The 24,139-nt window shown below is 48.7% G+C and overlaps 1 protein-coding gene across 4 annotated transcripts in view; it reads left to right on the forward strand.

The window, feature by feature from the left end:
* The window catches only part of RALY (RALY heterogeneous nuclear ribonucleoprotein), a 229,400-nt gene that overhangs the window by 174,246 nt on the left and 31,015 nt on the right, over positions 1-24,139 (forward strand). For all 4 annotated transcript variants that reach the window (XM_075011548.1, XM_075011551.1, XM_075011550.1 and 1 more), the window contains 2 exons: positions 11,288-11,552; positions 23,341-23,413. In XM_075011548.1, coding sequence (XP_074867649.1) covers positions 11,297-11,552; positions 23,341-23,413 — 329 coding nt within the window. In that variant the 5' untranslated portion in view covers positions 11,288-11,296. The remainder of the gene's footprint in view (positions 1-11,287; positions 11,553-23,340; positions 23,414-24,139) is intronic.

Raw genomic sequence — 24,139 nt, forward strand, 5'->3', positions numbered from 1 at the left:
TGTTCCTCCATCCGTGGAGAGCTCCTGAGCACATCACGCTGTAGTGCATGGGACATGGTGAAGGTCCTTGTTCCAAAGGGTTCTTGTGCTCCCCAGGCTGTAGCAGAGGAAGTCTTATAGATCAGCAGTCCCTGGGACTTCTTATGAGCGACGAAAACTCTCTCTGTGGTTGCAGTTTCCTAAGGCAGAAACTTCTTATCCAAGTCAGAGGCAAAAGGCTCCAAATCCCTGAGGGAAGTATTATTCCCTTTGATGCTCCGGGAACCGTAGGCGATGGCTTAGCATCCTGCTCTGTGTAGAGCAGAGTGGCTCACAACAGGGTGCCAGCCAATAGTGGAAAGCGAAGTTGATTCCAACTCTTCATTCGAGGGACTGGCTTGCCTCTCGCACTGGTGAGGTAGATCAGGAATAACTAGAGTGGCTCCAGTCGTGTGCCAGTTTAAGTTACATCAGAATCAGGCTCTAAGCCTGGTGTAGGCAAACAGTGAAGGCAAAGAGATGTACTACAGGACTGTGAACCTTAAGCATTCGAAAACCGTGAGTCGGGCCCCCAGGATCACGACTCCAAGCTGGGACTGTTTGAAAATGAACAAATACTGTGAGATGAGTGACAAAACCACAGAAGTGGCCAACATTATGTTTCCAGTCACAGTAACACCAGAATAATTCTGGAATAGCTCCTCTCAAGTCGATGGGGACCCTCCACAATTACACCAGGCTCACTGAGGCCGGCAGCTGACCTCTTGTTTATCAGATATTGCTCATGGTCAAGTGCTTGGTGTGGCTTGTAAGGGCCGTATGTTTTGCTATTAACTTCAGTGAGAGCAGGTGGAGGAGGGAGATTATTTTGATTGAGTTTTGCAACCCTTAGAGACGTCAAGCTTCTGTTTAGCAATAGGAATCATTTACCAAGAGCAGTGATCATGCACGCTTCTGCCATCCCAGGCCATCCATATATTTCAGCCACCTCTGGGAGTTATATGTATATATGGAGATACACATCTCATAGACCTGGAAGGGACCTTGGGAGGTCGAGTCCAGTCCCCTGCCCTCGCAGCAGGACCTGCCAACCTGGGGGCCAATCTGTGTCTGGTTAGTTGTAGGTTTGGTTTTAACATTCATACCTGTTCGTCAAAAACTGGCCTCAGAAACTACTTGCTCCTTCCACACAGGCTGTCCAGGAGCCAGGAATGTGTGGGCGGGAATGGCATTAGGTCCCCACCTGACCAAACCTGATTCCTTGGTCGTGCTCCTCTCCTCTGGGATCTGGTAGGAGCCAACTCTGTCACCCAGTTCAACTCAAGGCAGCTTTATTCTTCATTTCGAAGTCATCAGAAATAGGAAAGGGCCTGGGGAACCAAATTTTCCAGTGGGATCTCATTGCCTAGTAGGCAATTTCTGAGAAGCAGATTCTAGAGATCTCCTGCTGGGCCCCAGAATTAGTGAGCACTTGAAAAACTTTGGTTCTTAGCAGCTCTGTTCCTCAGTTTCCCCAGTTTTGCTGTGCAGATAATGATGCTAACCTGAGTTAATCACTATGAGAACTTTAAGAAGTTCTCTGGCACCTTATAGACTAACAGATATTTTGGAGTATAAGCTTTCGTGGACAAAGACCCGCTTCGTCAGCTGTTGTTGTTGGTTTCGAAGATACAGACTAACTCAGCTGCCTCTCTGATACTGGAGTGAGAAATGGCCAGCTCTGTACCCTCCTGTTTCAGGGGGTCAGAAGAATAATAAGGTTGATTCATGCATCTGATGAAGCACGTCTTTGCCCACGAAAGCTTTTGCACCAAAACATCTGTTAGTCTATAAGGTGCCACAGGACTTCTTGTTGTTCTCGAAGATACAGACTTGGCTACCTCTGTGATACTGTGAGAACTTTGATACTTCTGTATCCTCTCTCATCTCCCTCAAGCTCCTCTCTCTCACCAACCGAAGTTGGCCCAATAAGGGGGCTTACCTTGTGTAGTACCCAGAGGCACTGAGACCTCATCTGGGGTGAGTGAAGTCTCTGCTCTGTAGCCTTACCAGGTCTCTCTGTTTATTGTTGGTATTACAGTAGCACCTAGAGGCTGGGTTCAAATTGTGCAAGGAGCTGTACAAACATGTAACAGAGCTGGTCAGCGCTATAAAAGCATTATTCATATTCTTTTTAAGTGGGAATTCAAAGGAATGAAAGTAAGGTGCCCAGCTCCAGATTCACAAAGCTACTTAGGTGCCTACCTCCCATTCATAACAGTAGGAGCCTTTTGAGGCTTTGGCCTCAATTCCCATGGAGTTGGATGACTGTTCCCCCAGGTCTTTTTGTAAAGCCCGCCTTTTAACTTTCCCACCCATATGCAATAGCTCAGCCCAGGAGACACATAAAGAAAAACAAAAAACAAAACAAAAACAAAAAAATCAGAAAAAGAAACAACCGTCTGACTATTTGAAGCTCCAGGAGCGAAACGAGAAATGTAAGCATAGCAACCACCAGCTTTTTAAGAATGAACTCCAGCAGACACCGTATTGCCCATCGTAGTGTGGGGTTAATAGAATCAAAGAGGGTGGTGATAGAACCCATGTATTAGACCTCAAGTGTCTCCCGTTGACCCAGTCATGGGTTGTACTTTGTGTAAGGTGGCTTTAAATGATGAAAGGGTTGGAGTGTCTCTTCCTTTGTGCTTTTAAAGTTAAACGGCTGGGTCAGGGTGTTTGAAAATCTAGGACAAGGAAGAAAGCGTGGCAATGTAGACTGGTGGGCTTTGTCAAGGAGGCAGTGAATTTTGGCAGAGAGGTGTCTGCATTTCAGCCGTGTCTTGTCTGTGTAGCAGCACGTGAGTTGGAAAGTGCTGTGGGAGGGAAGGGGCTCCGTACGTGTGAGGTCATCGGTCTGGGATACACAACAAGGGTACATATCCTCTCCTCCAAACGCTGAAGTGAAATTCTGAGCCCATGTCTCTGGGCTAGCTTTTCCTGTGGAAGTAGCATACTATATGTATGAAACAGTCAATAATATGTTCCCCCAAATCCTACCTGCTTCTGGAAGCAGGGGGAATGAAATCGAGATATCACTGGACGGCTGACATTTCCGCATGTGTTCAGCAACCACGGCAACAGGCGTGACGTCAGACAGAGCAGGACTACAAATTTAATTTAACCCAAGTGTCAATTCAGCCTTCCCCTTGGTTGGAGAGATGGCTCTTGTTCTCAGCTGCTGTCTCTGGAATGCTACAGGCAAGGACATTGGAGCAGCATGGCTTAGGGTTATTGAAAATGGATTGGAGTTAGTTAATAACCAAGTCATTGAGTGGCTGACAACCTGCCTGTTCCCAAGGTAGCAGTGACACCTGCTGTTCTGAGAGTCTCAGTGCTAGGTGTTTGGGGAGGCTGAATTCAAAAACTGTATAACTGACATATAAAAGCAAAACTAGAGAAACCTCAGGCTGCCTGAGGCTGCACAGCAGAGAGTCTGACACCTAAATGTCATCATCTGCAGCCAAAAACCTCAGCTCCTGGCTGATTGCAAGTGCAAAACTCTGGGTTCAAAAGCTGACTCCTCTGTTGTGAGCGACATAAACATTTGAAAAGGTGTTTGCTCTGCATTAAAGAGATAGCCATAAATACAGGAGCACTTTACAAACGCAGCCCTAGAATGCTTTAAGCACCCGCAGGTAAAAGCTTTTCTATGGTATTTTAAAAGCTTTGATTTATGAATAAAAATGGATTTCAATATTGAACTAGATTCCCCACAAGAGCATCTCACTGAAACCCAAAGTGCTCCACTTGAATCCTGGTGAGTGCACTGTGGCCCTCCAGCAGTTCTCCCATGGCTGAAGCAGAGCCCTCCCCTGCAAAGGAAAGGGCTGACTCCGAACCCGGCAGTGAGATGGGGCAGAACTCTGGGTACATGAAACTGATGTGCTTGGAGCCCTCAGGGCAGATGAAGCAGAGGCAACTGCTGTATCATCTTAGCCCACCTCCATCCCTTCCACATGCCTTAGTCCTGCTGTGGAGGAACCAGCTCCTGGGCTGGGAAAGGATGTCAGGGGTCCGTGGTGTATGCTTGGTCTCCCTGAGGAGATGGGCACGGTAGGGCAAGCAGTAAGAACTCATACTGACACCAACTCATTGAGAAACAGACTTTTGTCACCAGCTCCCTCTAGGCAGCCACTAAACAGCAGTAAAATAGGGTAACAGCTTTTCACAAGCTCCCACTTACAGTACGGTAGTATAGGGAAGTGCAACAGTGACCATTCTTTTCGGATGCCATTCACCCTTGTGCAGAGCATCCGTGAAAGGACTGTTCACCACTTAGTTCCCCAAACTAGAGCTCACGTGAGATGTACGTGGCGCCTAGACCTTGTGCTACCCTTTGCAGAGGGGTCAGTTCCAGCACTGGTGACCAAAACCCATTCTCCAGTGAAGCAACAGTCTCATATTGTTGTTATTCCATGCTGGATGGAGTTATGTAGTTGAGATTGCTAACTGCCTGGGCCTGCTAGAAGAAAGCTGTTGTTTTGTGGAGCGAACTATCATTCACAAGGAACTGAGTGGAAACCAATAAATTCACAAGTGACCATGAGGGGTTTGCAAGCAATCAGCTCAGAGCCGGATGAAGGTCGTGGAGTGAGAAAAACAAGAAGTCCTGTGGCACCTTAGAGACTAACAGCTATTTTGGCGCATAAGCTTTCGTGGGCACAGACCTAGTTCGTCAGATGCACCCCTCCACTCATGCATCTAATGAAGCAGGTCTCTGCCCACAAAAGCTTATGCTCCAAAATTTCTGTTAGTCTATAAGGTGCCACAGGACTTCTTGTTGTTTTTGAAGATACAGAAACTCAGCTACGTCTCTGATACTGGAGTGAGAAATGGTCCTCTCTGTGCCCTCCTGTTTCAGGGGGTCAGGAGAATAAGGTTGACCACACAAAATGGAAACATATCAGATGCTGAAATTCAGCAGTAGCTGAGACTGAGCTGGTAAGGGGGATAGTGTAGCTGATGCAAATGTGCTGTGAAAGTAAAAGGCAAATCAGTGACGCATTCACCCAAAAAACACAATCGTGTGACCTAGCACGTGACCTGTGTGCGAGGGTAATTAGATAACTGGGCTCATCACAGTATCTTATTGTTTCCAGCCTCAAGGCAATTCAGAGTAGAACTTTGCAAAATATACATTACAAACCCCCAAATCAAGCCGAACATCCCAGGTCTTCTTAAAAACTCAGCCAAACCTTTGTCAGGTTTCCAGCCTTCCAGGCAAGTGTGGACCCAGATCATCAATCTTAATTCAGCATGAACATAAGTACATGCCTCACTTTCCTTACTCAAAACAAAACAGCAGTCATGTAGCACTTTAAAAGACTAACACAATAATGTAGTAGGTGATGAGCTTTCATGGGGCGGACCCATGTCTCCAGATCTGAAGAAGTGGGTCTGCCCTACAAAAACTCATCACCTAATAAATTATTTTGTTAGTCTTTAAAGTGCTACATGACTTCTCTTTTGTTTTGTCAAGATTCAAACTAACACAGTTACATCTCTGTTACTGTTTTCCTAGTCAGATGCTTAAGGACCTGCTGAATCAGGGTCAGCATGGAAGAGGGCTGAGCTGTGATTTCAGAACCATGCAGAACTTGTCATGAGGTCAGCTGACACCAGACATTTGATTGGGCGGCAGTTCGTGTTCAGTGAAATCCAAAGCAAATCACATTTCAAAGGAGCCAGAACTGTTGGGAAGGGAAATCAAAATAAACTGAGAACTCTAGGAAAGTCTAAATACTATGGTCTGCCCTCTGAAGGCACTAATTATTTACTACGACCACTAGTTTTGGCTTCCCAGTCAAACTTACGTCAACCAAGTCACTGGGATGTGCTATAAGACTGACAAATATGTTCAGTTCCTTTCTTTTTTCTCATACAGCTGCTTGTCTGCTTCTTATCTATTTCTAATGCAAAAATTGTGGATAAATGTAAAAATCAAATCTGTTGATCCCTCCCCTTATACACATTGCTGTTTGTCTCTACCCATACATGCCAGGTCATCTGTCTATTTGTTTTTGTCTTTGTACTATGATCACCATTTGGTATCTGAGCTCCTTACAAGACTGCCAGCTGCCAGGGACCAAACTGGCTCTGTGTGGAGAATGCCTCAGGTGATGCATGAGATAAGATGTGCACAGCTCCATTCCTAGCCGCCCTGATGTTTCACCCAGGTAGAAATCAGGACTCAGAGTTTTGCATTCAGGAAGGAGAGAAGACGAGACCCTGTGTTGCGAGAAGCAACTGAACTTACTAGTGGACATTTAACATTCTGCCCCAAGAGACGTCTGACACTCATGGATCGAATTAAGACTGACCCTTGTGGAGGGAGGTGGCTCCTCTCTCTTGTGGGGTCACGCACAGTGCCTCTGCTTGGGGGTGTACAGACTCACACCACTCCAAATGGCACAGGCCAGAAGGAGAGGCCACTCTCGTGTTCCTTCCTTTCACATCAGCCACAGTGCCAGCTGGGAGTGCTGCGGAGAGCAGGTTTCACACCCCCAGTGCAAGCCTGTGCCCAGATGACACAATCTAGCCCTCGCTGTGCCCTCAGAGGCATTGAAATACTGTGCAAAACCTGAGCTGGTTAGTCTCAGGACTCACCTGGACCTTACAGGTACCTCTGGTAGCTGAGTCAATGAGGAGCATCCAAGAGGATTCAGGCACAGAGTGAAAATGTAGTCTCATAATTTGAGCTGGGGCGTGATCCCAGCTGTGATACAGACAGCCTGTGTATTACTCCAACTACAGGATCCCAGAAAGGAGCACTTAACTTCTCACTGTTCAGCATGTTAGACTCAAGGCAGGGATCACATGATGGAAAGAAGAATAGAGACAGAGCCTAAAGTTTGCCCACAGAATCCATATGTCCAGCCTAAAAAAGCAGCACCTACCTCGGTGCTCGCCTGGGTGAAGTCACAACCATTGTCTCCTCAGAACATCGTCTCTTGGGCTGTGTCTACACAGGGCAGTTCCATTTCCGGAAGCCAAAGCAGCGGGGTGGATGGGATTCCTTTGAAAGGAACCCCTGCCCCCTCCCCCCGTTTCAAAAAGACATGCAGCCAACAGAAAGACATGGGATTGACTTTACCGCATCTCCAGGTACCAGCTTGGAGCAGAGTTCACCAGGGAAGACGGGGATGTAGGGCACACAGGGTTTCTAACTGCACAAAATGGAATAGCCTTGCCCTGCTTCTCCTCTTCCCTGAGACTCTGCCCCTTTCCCAAGGCCTGTCCCTTGCTCGCTCCATCCCTCACCTCCATCTGTCAGTTCCCCAGCCTCACTCACTTTCGCCAGGCTGGGACCAGGGGTCGGAATATGGGGGCAGGTCCATCTGGGGGTGCAGGCTCAGGATGGGGGCAAAAGGTTCAGGGTGCAGGATCGGGCTCCAGGGTAGGGCAGGGGTTGAGGTGCAGGGGTGAGGATTCTGGCTGAGGGTGCATGTGCAGGGGTAGGGCTGGGGGGTGAGGAGCCTGGGGTGCAGAAGGGGGCTCTGGTCTGGGACAGGTGGTTGGGATGTGGGGGGTGAGGGTGTAGGCTACAGGAGAGAGCTTGGGTGTGGGAGGGGACTCTGGGCAGGTGTGGAGGGTTGAGGCTGCGGGGTTCTGGCGGTGCTTACTGGAGGTCCTAGGCTCAGGGACACTCCATTTGCCCACTGTCCTGCTGTCCACCAGTGCCCCGCCCCAGAGGGATGGCTCTGCCACTCCCATTGGCCAGGAATGCCTGTGGGTGAGAGGGTGGTGCACAGATGGAGCCTCCCTGTGCCTAGGGGACCTGGAAACCACTTCTGGGACCCTCACAGAGTCTGCCTTAGCCCTGGGCCTCGGCTGTGTATTGGACCCAGGTGGCCGTGCTGAGCAGAGCCGCCAGGCTCCCTTTTTGACTGGGCGTTTGGGTTGAAAAACCATATGCCTGGCAACGGTAAGGGCACAGGAGAACAAACAAGACAAACTCGGGTATTGCTTTCAGTGACACGAGCGCGGAGCCAAGCAGGTACTGGTTCTGCTGATGTGTTGCAGAAAAGAAGAAGAAAGTTCAGATCTGGCTCCCTGCTCTGTTTGGCTTTCTAATGCAAAGTACAAAGCTGTTCAGATGGATCTGGGGGAGTGAATAATGTATGAGCTGGGCAAGAGAGCAGGAAACGAGAATCTTACATGCCCAACGGTGTTCCAAGGCCACCACTGCATTGCATATGGAAAATAGCTTACGGTATTGCCAGGCACGTTCAGGTACAATCAAAGCGAAAGGCAAAAGCTTGCAGCTGAATAGCTCAGCTCTACAGCCGCTCGGCAGCATATGCACACGGACTTGTTTAGGTCTCCCTGAACGGTTAGGGAGAGAACTGGGTGCAAAAAATATCACAGGGAAAATCTACTCCACATGCGGGGAGCTGGAGTTTACGTGGGTGAGGTGCGTGGGGCTGTGAGCTACAACCCTATTAAATGCAATGCTGGGGTGCAGAACTGCAGCATGGCCTCTTCCTTCTGCAGCTGCTAGTCCAGCCACAAGTCTGGGGGCACCTGCAGTCATAAGAACATAAGAACATAAGAACATAAGAATGGCCATACTGGGTCAGACCAAAGGTCCATCAAGCCCAGCATCCCATCTGCCGACGGTGGCCAATGCCAGGCGCCCCAGAGAAGGAGAACAGAAGACAAGTGATTTATCTCCTGCCATCCATCTCCTGCCCTTGTTATGAAGGCTAGGGCACCATACTTTATCCCTGGCTAATAGCCATTTATGGACCTGACCTGCAAAAATTTATCAAGCTCTTTTTTAAACCCTAATAGAGTCCTGGCCTTCACAGCCGCCTCGGGCAAGGAGTTCCACAGGTTGACTGTGCGCTGTGTGAAGAAAAATTTCCTTTTATTAGTTTTGAACCCACTACCCATCAATTTCATTTGGTGTCCCCTAGTTCTTGTATTATGGGAAAAGGTAAATAATTTTTCTATATTCACTTTCTCCACACCATTCATGATTTTATATACCTCTATCATATCGCCCCTCAATCGCCTCTTTTCCAAACTGAAAAGTCCCAGTCTCTCTAGCCTCTCCCCATATGGGACCCTTTCCAAGCCCCTAATCATCTTAGTCGCCCTTTTCTGAACCTTTTCTAATGCCAATATATCTTTTTTGAGGTGAGGAGACCACATCTGCACGCAGTACTCGAGATGTGGGCGTACCATAGTTTTATATAGGGGAAGTATGGTATCTTTTGTCTTATTATCGATCCCTTTTTTAATAATTCCTAACATCCTATTTGCCTTACTAACTGCCGCTGCACACTGCGTGGATGTCTTCAGAGAACTATCCACTATAACTCCAAGATCCCTTTCCTGATCTGTCGTAGCTAAATTTGACCCCATCATGTAGTACGTGTAATTTGGGTTATTTTTTCCAATATGCATTACCTTACACTTACCCACATTAAATTTCATTTGCCATTTTGCTGCCCAATCACTCAGTTTGCTGAGATCTTTTTGTAGTTCTTCACAATCCCTTTTGGTTTTGACTGTCCTGAACAACTTGGTGTCATCTGCAAACTTTGCCACCTCACTGCTTACCTCATTTTCCAGATCATTGATGAACAAGTTGAACAGGATCGGTCCCAGGACTGAGCCCTGGGGAACACCACTAGTTACCCCCCTCCATTGTGAAAATTTACCATTTATTCCCACCCTTTGTTTTCTGTCTTTTAACCAATTCCCGATCCATGAAAGGACCTTTCCTCCTATCCCATGACCACCTAATTTACATAAAAGCCTTTGGTGTGGGACCATGTCAAAGGCTTTCTGGAAATCTAGGTATATTATGTCCACTGGGTGCCCCTTGTCCGCATGTTTATTAACCCCTTCAAAGAATTCTAATAGATTAGACAGACACGACTTCCCTCTGCAGAAACCATGCTGACTTTTGCCCAACAATTCGTGCTCTTCTATGTGCCTTGCAATTTTACTCTTTACTAGTGTTTCTACTAATTTGCCTGGTACTGATGTTAAACTTATCGGTCTATAATTGCCAGGATCTCCTCTAGAGCCTTTTTTAAATATTGGTGTTATATTGGCCGTCTTCCAGTCATTTGGTACCAAAGTGGATTTAAAGGATAGGTTACAAACCACTGTTAATAACTCCGCAATTTCACATTTGAGTTCTTTCAGAACCCTTGGGTGAATGCCATCTGGTCCTGGAGACTTGTTACTATTCAGCTTATCAATTAATTCCAAAACCTCCTCTAATGTCACTTCAATCTGAGTGAGTTCCTCAGATTTGTCGCCTAAAAAGGCTGGCTCAGATTTAGGAACCTCTGTAACATCTTCAGCCGTGAAGACTGAAGCAAAGAAATCATTTAATCGCTCCGCAATGGCACTGTCTTCCTTGATCGCTCCTTTTATATCTTTATCGTCCAAGGGCCCCACTGCTTTTTTAGCAGGCTTCCTGCTTCTAATGTATTTAAAAAACATTTTACTATTGTTTTTTGAATTTTTGGCTAGCTGTTCCTCAAACTCTTTTTTGGCTTTTCTTACTACATTATGACAGTTAATTTGGGAGTGTTTATGTTCCTTTCTATTTTCCTCACTAGGATTTGACTTCCACTTTTTAAAAGCTGCCCTTTTCTCTCTCACTGCCTTTTTAACATGGCTGTTTAGCCATGGTGGTTCTTTGTTAGGTCTCTTACTGTGTTTTTTTATTTGGGGTATACATTTAAGTTGGGCCTCTAGTATGGTGTCTTTAAACAGTTTCCATGCAGCTTCCAGGGATTTTAGTTTAATTACTCTACCTTTTAGTTTCTGTTTAACTAGCTTCCTCATTTTAGTGTAATTCCCCTTTTTGAAATTAAATGCCAGAGTGTTTGACCGCTGCGGTGTTCTTCCCAACACAGGAATATTAAAAGTTATTATATTGTGGTCACTATTTCCAAGCGGTCCAGTAACAGTTACCTCTTGGACCAGATCCTGCGTTCCAGTCAAGACTAGATCGAGAATCGACTCTCCCCTTGTGGGTTCCTGTACTAGCTGCTCCAAGAAGCAGTCATTTAAGGCATCAAGAAATTTAATCTCTGAATCCCGTCCTGAGGTGACATGCACCCAATCAATATGGGGATAATTGAAATCTCCTATTATTACTGTGTTTTTTTATTTTGATAGTCCCCGCAAACTGCTGCGTGAAAAAGCTGTGAACCCAAACCTGGCCCCCACCTTGATCCCAGTCGTGCTGTTCCCTCTAGCGTGTCACATCCTTCCTGATCCTCTTGCCTTGTTCCCTCAGGTGTTCAAGATGTCATTGAAGGTGCAGACGAGTAACATTACGAACAAGAACGACCCCAAGTCCATCAACTCCAGAGTCTTTATTGGGAATCTCAATACAGCCGTCGTCAAGAAATCAGATGTGGAGACCATTTTCTCCAAGTACGGCCGAGTGGTGGGCTGCTCCGTTCACAAGGGCTATGCATTCGTACAGTACTCGAACGAGAGGCACGCACGGGCCGCGGTGCTGGGGGAGAACGGACGAGTGCTTGCTGGGCAGACGCTAGGTAAGGAGTCCTCATGTCTACCCCTCGTAGGCAAGGCGCAAACTCATGAGCTGCAGCTGCTGAAGCTGTTAGAGGGGAAGCCCAAAACCCCAGGCCCATGACCAGTTACATGACTTCTTGGCTCTGAAGAAGTGGGTCTGTCCCACGAAAGCTCATCACCTAATAAATTATTTTGCTAGTCTTTAAAGGGCTTCATTACCGCTTTTTTGTTTTGATGGCTCTTAATATGTGTTTCTGCCACAGCTGATTTTAAATAACTTCTGCACAGCATAAGCAGTTCCTTCCTCATCCGTCAGGAAGTTTGCCTAGAGAAATATAGGTGTGTTTATTCCACATGCATGTCAGTGAGTATTTATTGATTTTATGTTATCTATCTCAGTGGGTGGGCAAGGAGCAAAAGGCTTTGTTCTTATCTATATTCTGCTCAGATGTAAATGGCCCTAACTAAGGTCCGGGTTCTGCACATACACTGAATATGAGAGATTCCCTGTCCTGAAGAAGTTGGAAACTAAACCAGCAAAGGATAGGATGGAAAACAAAGACACAGTGAAGTAAAGTGATTGATCCAAGGTAAGGCAGGAGATCAGTAGCAGAGCTCATCATGCCAGGAGGCCAGGACCAGGTCAATCGTGTGTAACAGAACATCACAGGAAGGCTGTCAGCTCATCCTGTGACATTTTTAAGAACAACTGCAGGATCAGCATAGACCCACGCAGTATGGAAGGTCTGTCTGGTGCATACTAAGGGCAGGGCCCCAAATGGAGGGGGGAATAAAGGAGCAGCTAGTCCAAGGGCTGGGGATTTAAAGGGCCTGGGTCTTCCTGCTGCTGCCTCCCTAGCCATGGCAGCAGCTGCATCTGCAGACCCTTTAAATTGCCAGTGGAGTCCCAGAGGCATGCACCTGGCGTCATAAGAACATGAGAACATACAAACGGCCATCCTGGGTCAGACCATAGGCCCATCAAGCCCAGTGTCCTGTCTTCCGACAGTGGCCTGTTCCAGGTGCTCCAGAGCAAATGAACAGAACAGGTAATCCTCAAGCGATCAATTCCCTGTCGCCCATTTCCAGCCTCTGGCAAACAGGGGCTAGGAACACCCTCCATGCCCATTCTGGCTGATAGGTGAAGGGCTGGCTGAGGGCAGCTAGCCCCCAATCCCTGCTCCTTCCATACAAGGCCCCACCCCTTCTGGTGGCCTGGTGCCCCACATAAGGCCCAGTGAAGTCTGTCCTGACTCCAGGGGGCTATCTTTGAAGAGTTCTTAAGGCTGTTGCTGCTTTACATGCTGCAAACTCTGAGCCAGCTACAAGCACCTTTGAACTCATTGCCGCTATGAAGCACAAATGTGGCATGTCCATAAGCCATGGTCTTAACGATGTCCCACTTCTGAAAGAACCCAAGGAGCCCTCACTCACAGTGTGTTAGCAAAAACGACGTGGCTGGTGAGCAGTTCACAACTGGGCCTTATTTGTAGATGTCCAGCTCCTTTACAACCCTGAACAATCAAGGACTTTTTACTCAGGCACTTGAAACACTAAACACAACCCAGATCTCTGGTTTCTGATTAAGACCAATATATCAATGTCCCCTTTGCAAGCTTTAGAAACAGTGCTTGGAAACCTTCCTTGTAGCCAGCCCCACCCGCACCATTCTACAGGTTCGCTCTGGAGTTCTGATTTAATCAATGCTAAAATGATGCTGGAATTTGTACAAAACAAATTGGGTTGCATGTTCACAGCAGTTAAAAACAGGCTGCCGTGGACCAAGCTTAACCCCAGAACGCTATGCCCCTGTTCAGCTTCTTCTCAAAGCTGCTGTGAAACACATTCCCCCTGGCTTCGGGGAGGTCTGCGTGCCTGGCTGACACTAAAAAGGGAGAGAAGGGCAGTGATCCGGACACAGCAAAAGCTCTCATAGAATCGTTGAACTCTGGGCGCCCGAAAAGATGAAACGAGAGCGTGGCTGCTCATTGCAGTTGAAAAGCTCGGGCACGCCTCCCCGGGCTTCAAGCAGTTGACCCAACAGAATACCAGCAGTTGAAAACGACAGCTAATGCTGTCTCCTCCCACCTTCCCTGGAATTCAACACCCACAAGTGACAACCTGACCAGACAGGAGGGTCAGAGGGGGCACATTGAAAATGTCTGACAGAACCTCAGCACTTCACCACCCTCTACCCCAGAGACTGGAGAACAAATAATCCAGGCCCACATCGCCACTAACAGGAAGAAACTTGGCGAGGGTGGTGTCTCTCCCAGACTTCTCGAGAATTTGGAGTCAAAGAGAAGAGGATGGTTGGCAGATATATTCACCCCTGTGGATGAGGCCAGCCTGCCAAAGAAATGCACTGGGTTTGGACTGGGATGAAGTTCCTGCAATAAAGTTCTTGCGATTACTGGTCACACTGAGGCTGGCTGCAGGTGGAATCTAAAAACTGTAGCAGCACTAATACATTTCTTGACAGCATACGACATGGAATGGGAAGTACATCTCTCGCTCGAGGCATGGCTGAATGACCAAATGTCATAGGACTATGTGGTCATCATGTTCAGCAGCCATAAATACTGTCTTCTGTGAACAAGCACCTCAGCAGAGCATGCATTCTCTGTCACTGCACACTTGCAAGCCTCTGTGCTGGCTCCTTCACTATCATCTACAGTAGCGATTTACCTGACAAAGTTGGCACACGATCACCTGTACCGGTGACATAGCTGTTGCAATGTGGGGCAAAGGCCTTACCATCTGTGTCATGCTCTTCACAGATCGCAGCGCTGGAAACCCCATCTCAGTGCCACCTAAGCTTTGGGAATAGCCTGTCTCCAAAACAGCAAAGCTGCTAAGGCACCACTTACTGTCTCCTTTGGTCAACGTTTTGAAATGAGCCCTCTTCACAGTACTTGAGTTTCACAAGGAGAGACGTCTGACTTCTGAAGCTGTTCCAGAAAAGATGGGAAAAAGCAAAAGCAGGGACTAGCCTTGTCCAAAAATTCAGCAGCGCAACAAAGGGTGCTAGTGCGTACGCACTTGAAACAGCCACTTTAGACTGCTACACCTGCCCGCTAAATATTGCACAGCAAGCTGCCCGCCTACCAGTTTTCTGGACAAGCTGCTCACTGCTTACATATTGCAGATGGAATGTTTAAATTGATGATTGCCCATTCTGTACCACGGCCTGATATCTGAAGATACACATGCACACAGCCAGTGAGTACAATGGAACCATGGCTGATCTGAATTTACCAGGGCTGATCTGAATTTACCAGTTTATGGGCACTTCCAAAACTTTCCACAGACATATCTGAAATCCCGCATGCAGCTTGGTGGGTTTTTTTTGGATGCAATTAAAGTTCATAAGGAGTCTCGTTTGATCCTAAAACAAACAGGCCAAAATTCTCAGATAGCACTAATTTCCCAAGCAAACTCCTAATTGCTGATGCCTCAAAATAACTGGCAGGTCTCAACCTACCCCAGAGGCAGTGGCCCAAACTGACCAGAACATGGCAGGTGCTGTCACCTCCTGCACCTCTGAAAGAGGAGAGACAATGCACAGTGTGACTGGCCGTCAGTCACAAGCTATGGACCACGTGGTAAATCACACCCCACTTCAATCATGTGCCAGTGGCATTTCAGCTCTCTGCCACGAGTCTTCTGAAGCTGCCTCCTGGCCTTAGCTATTTGAACCTTGCTGCTCACCTCTCTTGCCGTAGGTGAAGAAGTGGCAGAGTCAAGATTAGAAACTCATTCTGAATCGCAAGGCCTACCCAACGGATCATGTTTCCTATTGCGGGTGTCAGTTTTCTCCTTAAATCTTCTGCTGCAGACATGGCTGCTGTAGCTTTACTGCAGTGACCATTGGAACCCTAGTATAGTAGAGGCCCTGGCAGCCATTTGTGTTTTAATCACCAAGCCGTGCTGAGCTGCCCTGACCAATTGATTGACATGGCAGTGCTTCTGCCTGACTGATGTGAAAGTCTTTATTCTTTATTTCACTTTGTGTAAGTTCCTGTACCAAGCTCATCACCACAACATCGGAATGCCTCCCAGCAGTTCATCAAGCAACGTGACTACACATCAGTCACATGTCGTTTGTTCTCTCTGCAGAGGGGGAAGCGTGCGACGAGGAGTGTCTTGTTTTGCTAGTGGCTTTTTAAAAGATAAATATACTGGTTGCACTATGTTTATGGTCAAGGACACGCAGCTGACATTGGAGAGGAAAGTGGTGTGATTTGTGGTAGTCCATAACTCTACAGGCATTTCATTCCGCAGTCTTGGACCAATCCCAGAGAAAGTTCTGTCTCTCCCCCACTGAGAGGCTTTACCAGCTGCCTGAGACTCACCCTCCCCAGATGCATCCTTATTTTGCACGATGCTCTGAAATACCACATGCTGAGGGGTTCTTGTCACCAGAGACAAACGGAGAATTGGAGCTGCAGACTGCATTTTTCATTAAAAATTGGCATTTCTGAGCCTCCAGCAAGCAAAGGTTGTGCTGAGGGCACCAGACACCTGATATAAGAGAATTGAAACCCATTCCCACCTTTCTGTAATTTGTGAACAACAAGCTGACTCGAATGTTTTCAAGAGGGCTGTGTTATTTACCCAGCGACAGTCTGTCTTGGGCTTGTTCAAACAGGCAGATTTTGGCCTGGAATGGATATTACTTTTCATGTGTCTTCCTTCAAAGCAGAAGCAGAACTGAAGGCCAATGGTGAAATGCAACTTCTGTGTCACTCCGATTCCAGAGGTCACCCCAGTGGTCACCAGAGTTCCCAGTTGCATGGATAAGTCCTTGTTGGCAGAGGGAAGGCATGCAGGCACTGGCAGCAAACGTTGCATAGAATTTACCAAAAATAGGCAAAAGCTGCCTAGTCGTGCCTGCCACAGAGAGGTCCGAGCAGAGGAGCAGCTCACAGACGGGGACGTTCCAGGTTCTATAGCCTCTCTTCTCGCTCCTTGGCTTCCCTGCAGATCAGATCAGCCTGCAGCTCAAAGAACGATTGTTAAACCTGCCAGCACCACAAGCTCCACCAAAGAATTGAAAACTGCCTCCCTGCTGCCTCATCCCCACTAACACATAAGACCCAAGGAAGCTTATTAACTAATAAATAAAATCGTTAGTCTTTAAGATGCTACAGGACTGTCTGTTGTGGGAGGTTTTTTGGTGAAACTACAGGCTAATGCGACTCCCCCTCTGAGACCATGATCAAGGGGGAGAGCAGTGACTGGGAATTGTCTAGGCACTTTCGTTTCAAAGGGTTTGTAATATTTTGTATTTCATTGATAGGGGTAGATCGCAGACAGAAGAACACATAGCAGATGAGTAAGCAGGGTTCAGAAAAGATAGAAGTACCATACAGCAGATATTGGCACTAAGACTGATAGCGGAGAAAGCTCGACAAAAGAACAAAAACGTATACACTTGCTTCGTCAATTTTCAAAAGGCCTTTGACAGTATAGATCAGAAAGTGATTTGGGCAGTGTTGGAGTTATACAGAGTGGATAGCAGACCGATTTGGTTGTTGAAAGATATCAATGATAATGCGGAGGCAGCAGTGAGAACATGTGGGGAGTTGGGGAGTTGGCTTTAAACAAGTAGAGGTACAAGACAAGGAGATCCAATATCACCAAGTATCTTCATCGTACATCTGGAGAGCGCGATGAACAAGATCAAGGAAGAGGTAGAGGGATATCTGTGCATGGGAAAAGAATTAACAACTTGAGGTTCACGGATGATATGGTTATCATTGAGGAAGATGAGGAGAAGCTAGCGAAAACGGTGTGGGTGTTAAACGAAGAAGGGAAGCGGGACGGACTGATTATGAACATCGATAAAACAAAAACAATGGTATTTGGAGATAAGGAAATAGGAAGGAAGATCAGTCTTGATGGTATCGAACTAGAAAATGTAGAGAAGGTCACATATCTGGGGAGCAACATAACGTATGATCTAGACTGTAAGAAGGAAATAGTGACTAGAATAGCAAAAGCAAGAGCAAGTTTGAAGGCGATGGATAAGATCTGGAAAAGCAAAGCAATTAGCTTAAGAATGAAGCTGGGCGTCTTGAAAACGTGTGTATTCAGCAGCATGTTGTACAAATGTGAGACATGGGTGATAATGAAAGATTCGAAGAGAAGAATATTGGCGTTCGAAAGGAGTTGTTATAGAAAGATTCTGAGAATAGGATGGATGCAGAAGGTCACCAATGAGGAATTATATAGGCAGATAAAGCTGAAAGAGAACCTGCTGCAGAAGGTTATAAAACGGAAGCTGCAAGTATTTGGACATATTTTCAGAATGAACGATGAACGAAAAAATCAAGACCATAATATCTGGCATAACGGAGGGTTTGAATAGGAGAGGCAGACCCCACAGAGAATGGATAGATGATGTGGTAGATTGGTGTGGAGCTAGTCTACAGAAACTAAGCCACTCTGCACTGGATAGGGAAAAATGGAAGGAAATAGTGGGAGAGGCGTCAGACGCCAACGGGCACTGAGCAGACAGTTATTGATGATGATGATGAAATTTGGGGTGGGTTGAGGTTCAGGACGGTCTCGATTGACCTATGACAGGGAAACGTTACTACGAAGAAATCAGAGCTTTGGTTCTCTGAACTTGTGTTCAGGCTGAGATGACGTAGAAGTTGGTCTGGAAGTCAAAGCAAGAGCAATCATTGGTCCTGTTTCCAGTAATGCCAATGCTGCATGTGCAGAGATCACAACCCAGGCCCCGCTCATGAGGTTGTAAAACAGCAACAGCACAAACTTTTGGGCTCTTTATTGGAATTTTCAGGGTGCCATCAAGTCACGGTTCAAGCTTTTCCCCACAGCCACGCTCTTTTGTTCCAGTGAAATCTGCAAATCTCACCACCTGACGCAACAGGAGCTCCAGAACAAGCACTAACTCATGATAAAAGCCCGAGAGTTGGTTATACTGCAGATTGATGAGAAATTACAGCCACTCTCGCCGAGCCGCAGAGCGGGGGTACTCCAGGGCAGTGTCGTCAGACTTGTGCTGACGACAGCAGCTGAGGGTCTGGCCCAGTGCTCCAAGCCACGGCTGCATCCTTTCACTGCGTCTGTGGAGTCTTGTGCAGTTCCCCAGCCTGTCCCCATCTGCTTGGGGCAGAGTGTGTCGACCAAAAGCCAAAGTTTGTGAATATAGGTCAATTAGTTGCAATCCAGTAAACCCTCGAAATGCGCCATTTCAAGTTGTGTTTAACTCACATTAATCCTGTTCCCTCCAGCCCTGGCTCAGCCCCTCCCCCTGGCCCCACATGGTCCCAGTTCAACCCCCCCCCAATCCCTGCTCACAACCTGCCCGCAGCCCCGACTCACGCCCACGCCCAGCTCTGGCTCACCACCCCTCACGTGCCACTCCAGATGAACCCCTCCGCCATCCAGGTTCAACCCCCCCGTCAGCCACCCCCGTGCATGGCTTCGTCTCCCCACCACCCCCATCCAGCTCCGGTTCAATCCCCCTGGCCCTGGTTCAAACCCTCCACCAGCTCACCACCCCTCATGTGCCACTCCAGCTCAACCCCCCAGTCCAGGTTCAACCCCCCCATCAGCCACCCCCGTGCATGGCTTCGTCTCCCCACCACCCCCATCCAGCTCCGGTTCAATCCCCCTGGCCCTGGTTCAAACCCTCCCCCAGCTCACCACCCCTCATGTGCCACTCCAGCTCAACCCCCCAGTCCAGGTTCAACCCCCCTGCCAGCCCCCCAACCCCGCAACCAGTTCCGTCTCATCCCACCCCTGCCCTGCTCCAGTTCAACCCCCCTCATCCCTGGTTGAAACCACCCCCCCGCCCCCGGCCAGTTCCCCACCCCCACGTGCAGCTCCAGTTCAACCCGCCCGCTCCCCCAGCTGGGGATCAAACCTCCGCACACAGCCCTGGTTCAAACCCCCCTGCAGCCCAGCTCAGGCCAGCCCTCCACCCAATCACAGCTCTAGCTCAACACCCCCTGCCCCAGTTCATCCGACCCCCCCCGCAAGCATGGCTCTGGCTCAACTCCACCCCCGCCCCCCTACAGCCCTAACTCACCCCAGGCTTAACCCCCTCCCATGGCCCCAGCCCACTGCCAGGCTTAACCTTTCCCAGCTGCCCCCACAACCTCAGGATTTACCTTTCAAGAGGAGCTGCAGGTGCGCCTGCTGCTTCCCCAGCTGCAGAACGTGCGTTCAGCCGGGGAAAAACGCCGCCCCCAACTTAGTGAAATTCGAGTGACGCGAGGGTGCATGGGACTGTAACCCTCGCGCCAATCGAGGCACTACTGTATGCAGATTGGCCCCTTTAATAATCTGCATATATGCCACCGACAGTCATTCAGTGTCCTCAGACTAGGTCGCCAGGTTCCCCTACAGCCTTGTGAGCCGCTGAAAGACTTGAGCAATGTCGTATGCAACACCGGGTATGTCTGCCCTGGAAAACATCCCTGTGCCTCCAAGTCCAGAACCTAGGTCAGCTGACCCAGGCTTGCACTGGGGGGCTAAGAGCCGTGTAGAGGGTCCCACCCAGGCTATGCAACCTGGCAAGGGGCAGTCCCAGAGCCCCAGTTCCAGCCCACGCAGGAGTGTCTACACTACTATTTTTAGCCTGACGGTACAAGGCCTGCAAGCCTGAGTCAGTCAGCCTGGCTGTGGGACTCACGCCTGCGAGGCTGGGGGGTCTTTCGCAGTGTAGCTGTACACATGGGGTGTTGAAAGCCAGCGGTGGTGTCGACAATAAGGCCGAATGATGGCAAAGGGGCAGTAGGATAAATGTCCACCAGAATTACACGTGTTAGTGGCAAGGAGAATTGGAGGAGGAGTTGCTCGGAGCGGGCTCAGGGGGCTAACTCAGGTTCCTCTTAGCCAGTCTCACATCCACCATCCTGCCTTGTACTCAAATTGCAAAATCTTTGGTGTACAGGCCACTTTTGGCCTGTGCTTGTACAGCACCTAGCACAATGGGGAGCTGGCCCCAGACCGGATCTCCTAGGAATGATGGCAATAAAGATTAGCAATAATCGTAATAGTCGAAACCCAGTTTGAGCCCACCCCAGCCCTGCTGTCCTGCGAGTGACGCACACATATTGTGTGCACTTCCCCACCACCATCAGCCCTGCAAGTCTGGACCCAAAGCACCTCCGAGGCTGCTCTCCAGCCACATCCCCTGCTTCACGGGAGGGGCTGGCTGGTGGCTCACTGGTTCTGGTGGTGCAAGTCATGAAGAACTGGAGGGCTAGGAGAACTGCTCGTTCTCAGGCAAGGAAAGCAAGACGGTGCGGCGCCCTGTCACCTCTCTGATGGAGCGGTGTGGTGTCCATGCTCACCATTAGTTTGTCCAGGCTCTGTGCCGACATCGTGAAATTGGCCACATCTCTCTCTTCTCACGTCCAGCGCGCTCATTCAGCCTGGAGGTTCAGGACAGAAATTTCCTCGGCCGATTAGAAAATTCCATTCCCACCATTGCTGAAATGAAACTTCCCTCGAAGATCAATTGGGGTGACTGCAGGCATGCTTCTGCATCCTGTGCAGCTTTTAGACCAGACCAATCACAGGAGACCCCAAAGGGGGCTTCAGATCTTTCCTTTCTGTCTTCTAGTTAGTATTAATTTTCTATTCAGAGGAAGAGAAGTAAACTGTATCTGTGACAGCTGGAGCGCACAAATCCCCTTAGGGTTGTGCCCTGGGTTGCAGATTGTGCCAGTGGAACCTGCCCTCTGGGGCTCCCCACCTGCCTGTCCTCCTGGGCCAGAAGCTGTGGTCTCTCCCGGCCAAGGTGCAGAGTTGGGGTAATGGCCCCACGCTGAGCTAGCTCAGCTCCAGGGGAGCTTGGCTATAAGGGCTCTGCACCCAGGAAACCAACCCCCAAAAGGGACAAAAACCCCAAATAAATCCAACTTACGCTGTGTAAAATTTTACACAAAGGAAGTTCATAAACTCCACCCCCTTTATCAATGAAAAGGAGGGATGCACAGTGGTTTCTCCCCTCCTCCCCCCTCCATTGGTAGCAATTATTTACATGGGGCTTCGTAATAAGCTAAAGTGCATTAATGAAATATAAAAAGTAGGATGTAAGTCAGGGGTGTCCAAAAGACACCTAATGATTGCCACAGCATCCCCGCCCCACATGAGCCAGGCACCCGCTCCCTCATACAAACTGCCAGGGACTCACCAAGGGGCCCCACTGCTGAAGCCACCCCCTCCCCGCACAAGCTGCCCCACAGCTGGAGGCCCCTCACCTCCCAAGCTGCCACCAGAGGACCCCCTGCCGCACAAGCTACCCCCTCCTGCCGCGCAAGCTGCCCCCCCCCATCACGCAAATTGCCCTGCTGCTGGAGGTACTCCTGCTGCTGGAGCTGCCGCTGTGCCTGGGCCACAACTGGGTTCACGCCACAGGAGGAGCTGCCCCACGCGCTTGTCCCACCAAGCGGTAGAGTGTGTGCGCAGAGCAGGTGGAGGGCACTCCATGTGTGCAGCACTGACGAGCTACTTTGCCAAACCACAGCATCCAGTTCACCACCGTTGGCGAACGGAAAGCATATTGGACACTGCAGATTTAAGTGGTTTCAGATGAAAACAGTCAGATCAATGTAAGTTACTAAGTTAAAATAAACATAAAAGCCAGCTAATTCCAATATACTAAGAAACTTGTTACCTGTGAATTCTTCCCCTAAACAGTTTATCTAAACATCTCTTTCACAAGCTACAGGCTTCAGAGGTAGCCATGTTAGTCTGTTTCAGAAAAAACAAGGAATTGGGAGGCAACTCAAAGACAATTTTGACATTGTTTTTCACAAACTAAGCAGCCTTCTGGCTAGGGCCCAATCCTTTGTCCTGTTCAGTCTTAGATGTTTCCAGAAAGCATCTAAAGTGGTAAGTGGGTGGGTCTCCTGTCATATGGCCACTGCCCCTAATGTTTGGTTTCCCCTCACACCTTATATTCCTTTGCCCAAGGTGGGAATTCTTTGTGTGTGGTTCAAACTTTTCTCACCTTGAGTGGAAAAGTACCAGATCCAAAATTCTTTCAACATCATACCATATGTCTTTCTAGGACCAACCACAGTTTGGGCTTTCAGGGCAAACAAGTCATTGACTTGATCACCGAGCCATTAAGTTTTGGAAGCATCAGCGATGGCCCTCGTTATCACATTTCGAATTATAAACCGAGTCACTCATAGTATTTCTAACTACACATACCAGAATGATACATGTGCAAAAACTAGGATATACAAGATTCAGCAGACTGTAACTTTAAAATTGACATGTTACATGATGTATTTTGCAGAAATCATCTTCAAGTTATGCATATCCGTAAGCTGATTTTCATAAGGCATGGGGGGGGGCGCGCGTTGTGGAAGTATCTATCTGCCAGTAGTGCTGAGGGGCTTACATGTTAGCTGTGCTTTGTAAAAAGAACCCTGTGGTTTCTTTGGAAGCCAACCCTAGAAAGGCAGAGCTCGGGGTGCCTGGATTAGCATGCGTTCAATGGGATCTGTGATTACAAGGTGATTGTTTTCCAGCTGCCTTAGGAAAGGGTAGAAAGAGACCTGCAGAGAGCGTGGCTGCTTTGGACATGTAGACAAGGCCCAGCAGGAGTCCCAGAGTGCTACCAGAGGCAGCAGGAGTTTATTAAGCACAAGACACAGCTCCCCACTAGGAGTCTGTAGGGGCAGGTGGCGGTGTGGGGACTGCACCTGTGTCCAACAAGACAGCTGCACGTACGTGGCGAGCCAGTGCTCTGTGTGTGTGTGGGATGATCATTATATGATGACATTAATTCAGGTGTTTGATTCATTGCAGATATCAACATGGCTGGGGAACCTAAACCCAACAGACCCAAAGGGCTGAAGAGAGTAACCTCCGCCTTGTACGGGTAGGTCATCAACATGTCACCTCCCAAGAGGGAGACGGCAGGCACTGGGGAATGGCTTGTTTCCAGTGGATCCTAACAACCAGAACTGAGACACCACCGTCCTCTGGCTGGGATCTCAGTTCTCCCCTCTTGCCTGCACCGTAAATCTCCAGGCCAGGCCCAGTGCTACCCCCTACCCATTCATTTCTTCTTCCTTCAGCCTGCCAGGGAGCTGGGCTACTCTGAACCCCAGGCTTGTTACCAGAAGGAGGCCACTTGAGGCTTCCGTGAGCACCATGGGCTAGCAGGCCAGGGATGGGTCTGGCAGAGCCTAGGTTTGGCTAGGTGATCCAGGGGGAAGCCAGGGCTTTATGGGCATCTCTGCCAAGCCCCCAAGGAGAGGGGATGAACATCTTTGATGCAGTGTGTGTCAAAAGAAACCAGCTGGGTCCCATCCCACACATCTGGCTCCATATTACTCTGTTCACTTTTCCTACCCAGCTCTCACGTTAACAAGCCTTAAGCAAAACCTCCCCATCCATCTCAGCAGTTGCTTTTCTGCCCTGTTTGCACACCTTGGAAAGCCGCCTCAGGAGACAAAGGGAACGATCCAGGTTTTGCTTCTCCCCGGGCTCCAGTCTGTGCCCAGGTCAGGCCTTCAGTGCTGCCCTTGTGACAGTGCCTGCCAGCAGCCAGTGCTTTGGGGCCTGCGTCACAGGGGGCAGGGTGACCATTCATGACAACGGC

This window comes from Carettochelys insculpta, chromosome 17 (assembly GCF_033958435.1).
Source record: "Carettochelys insculpta isolate YL-2023 chromosome 17, ASM3395843v1, whole genome shotgun sequence".
Classification (NCBI taxonomy): Eukaryota; Metazoa; Chordata; order Testudines; family Carettochelyidae; genus Carettochelys; species Carettochelys insculpta.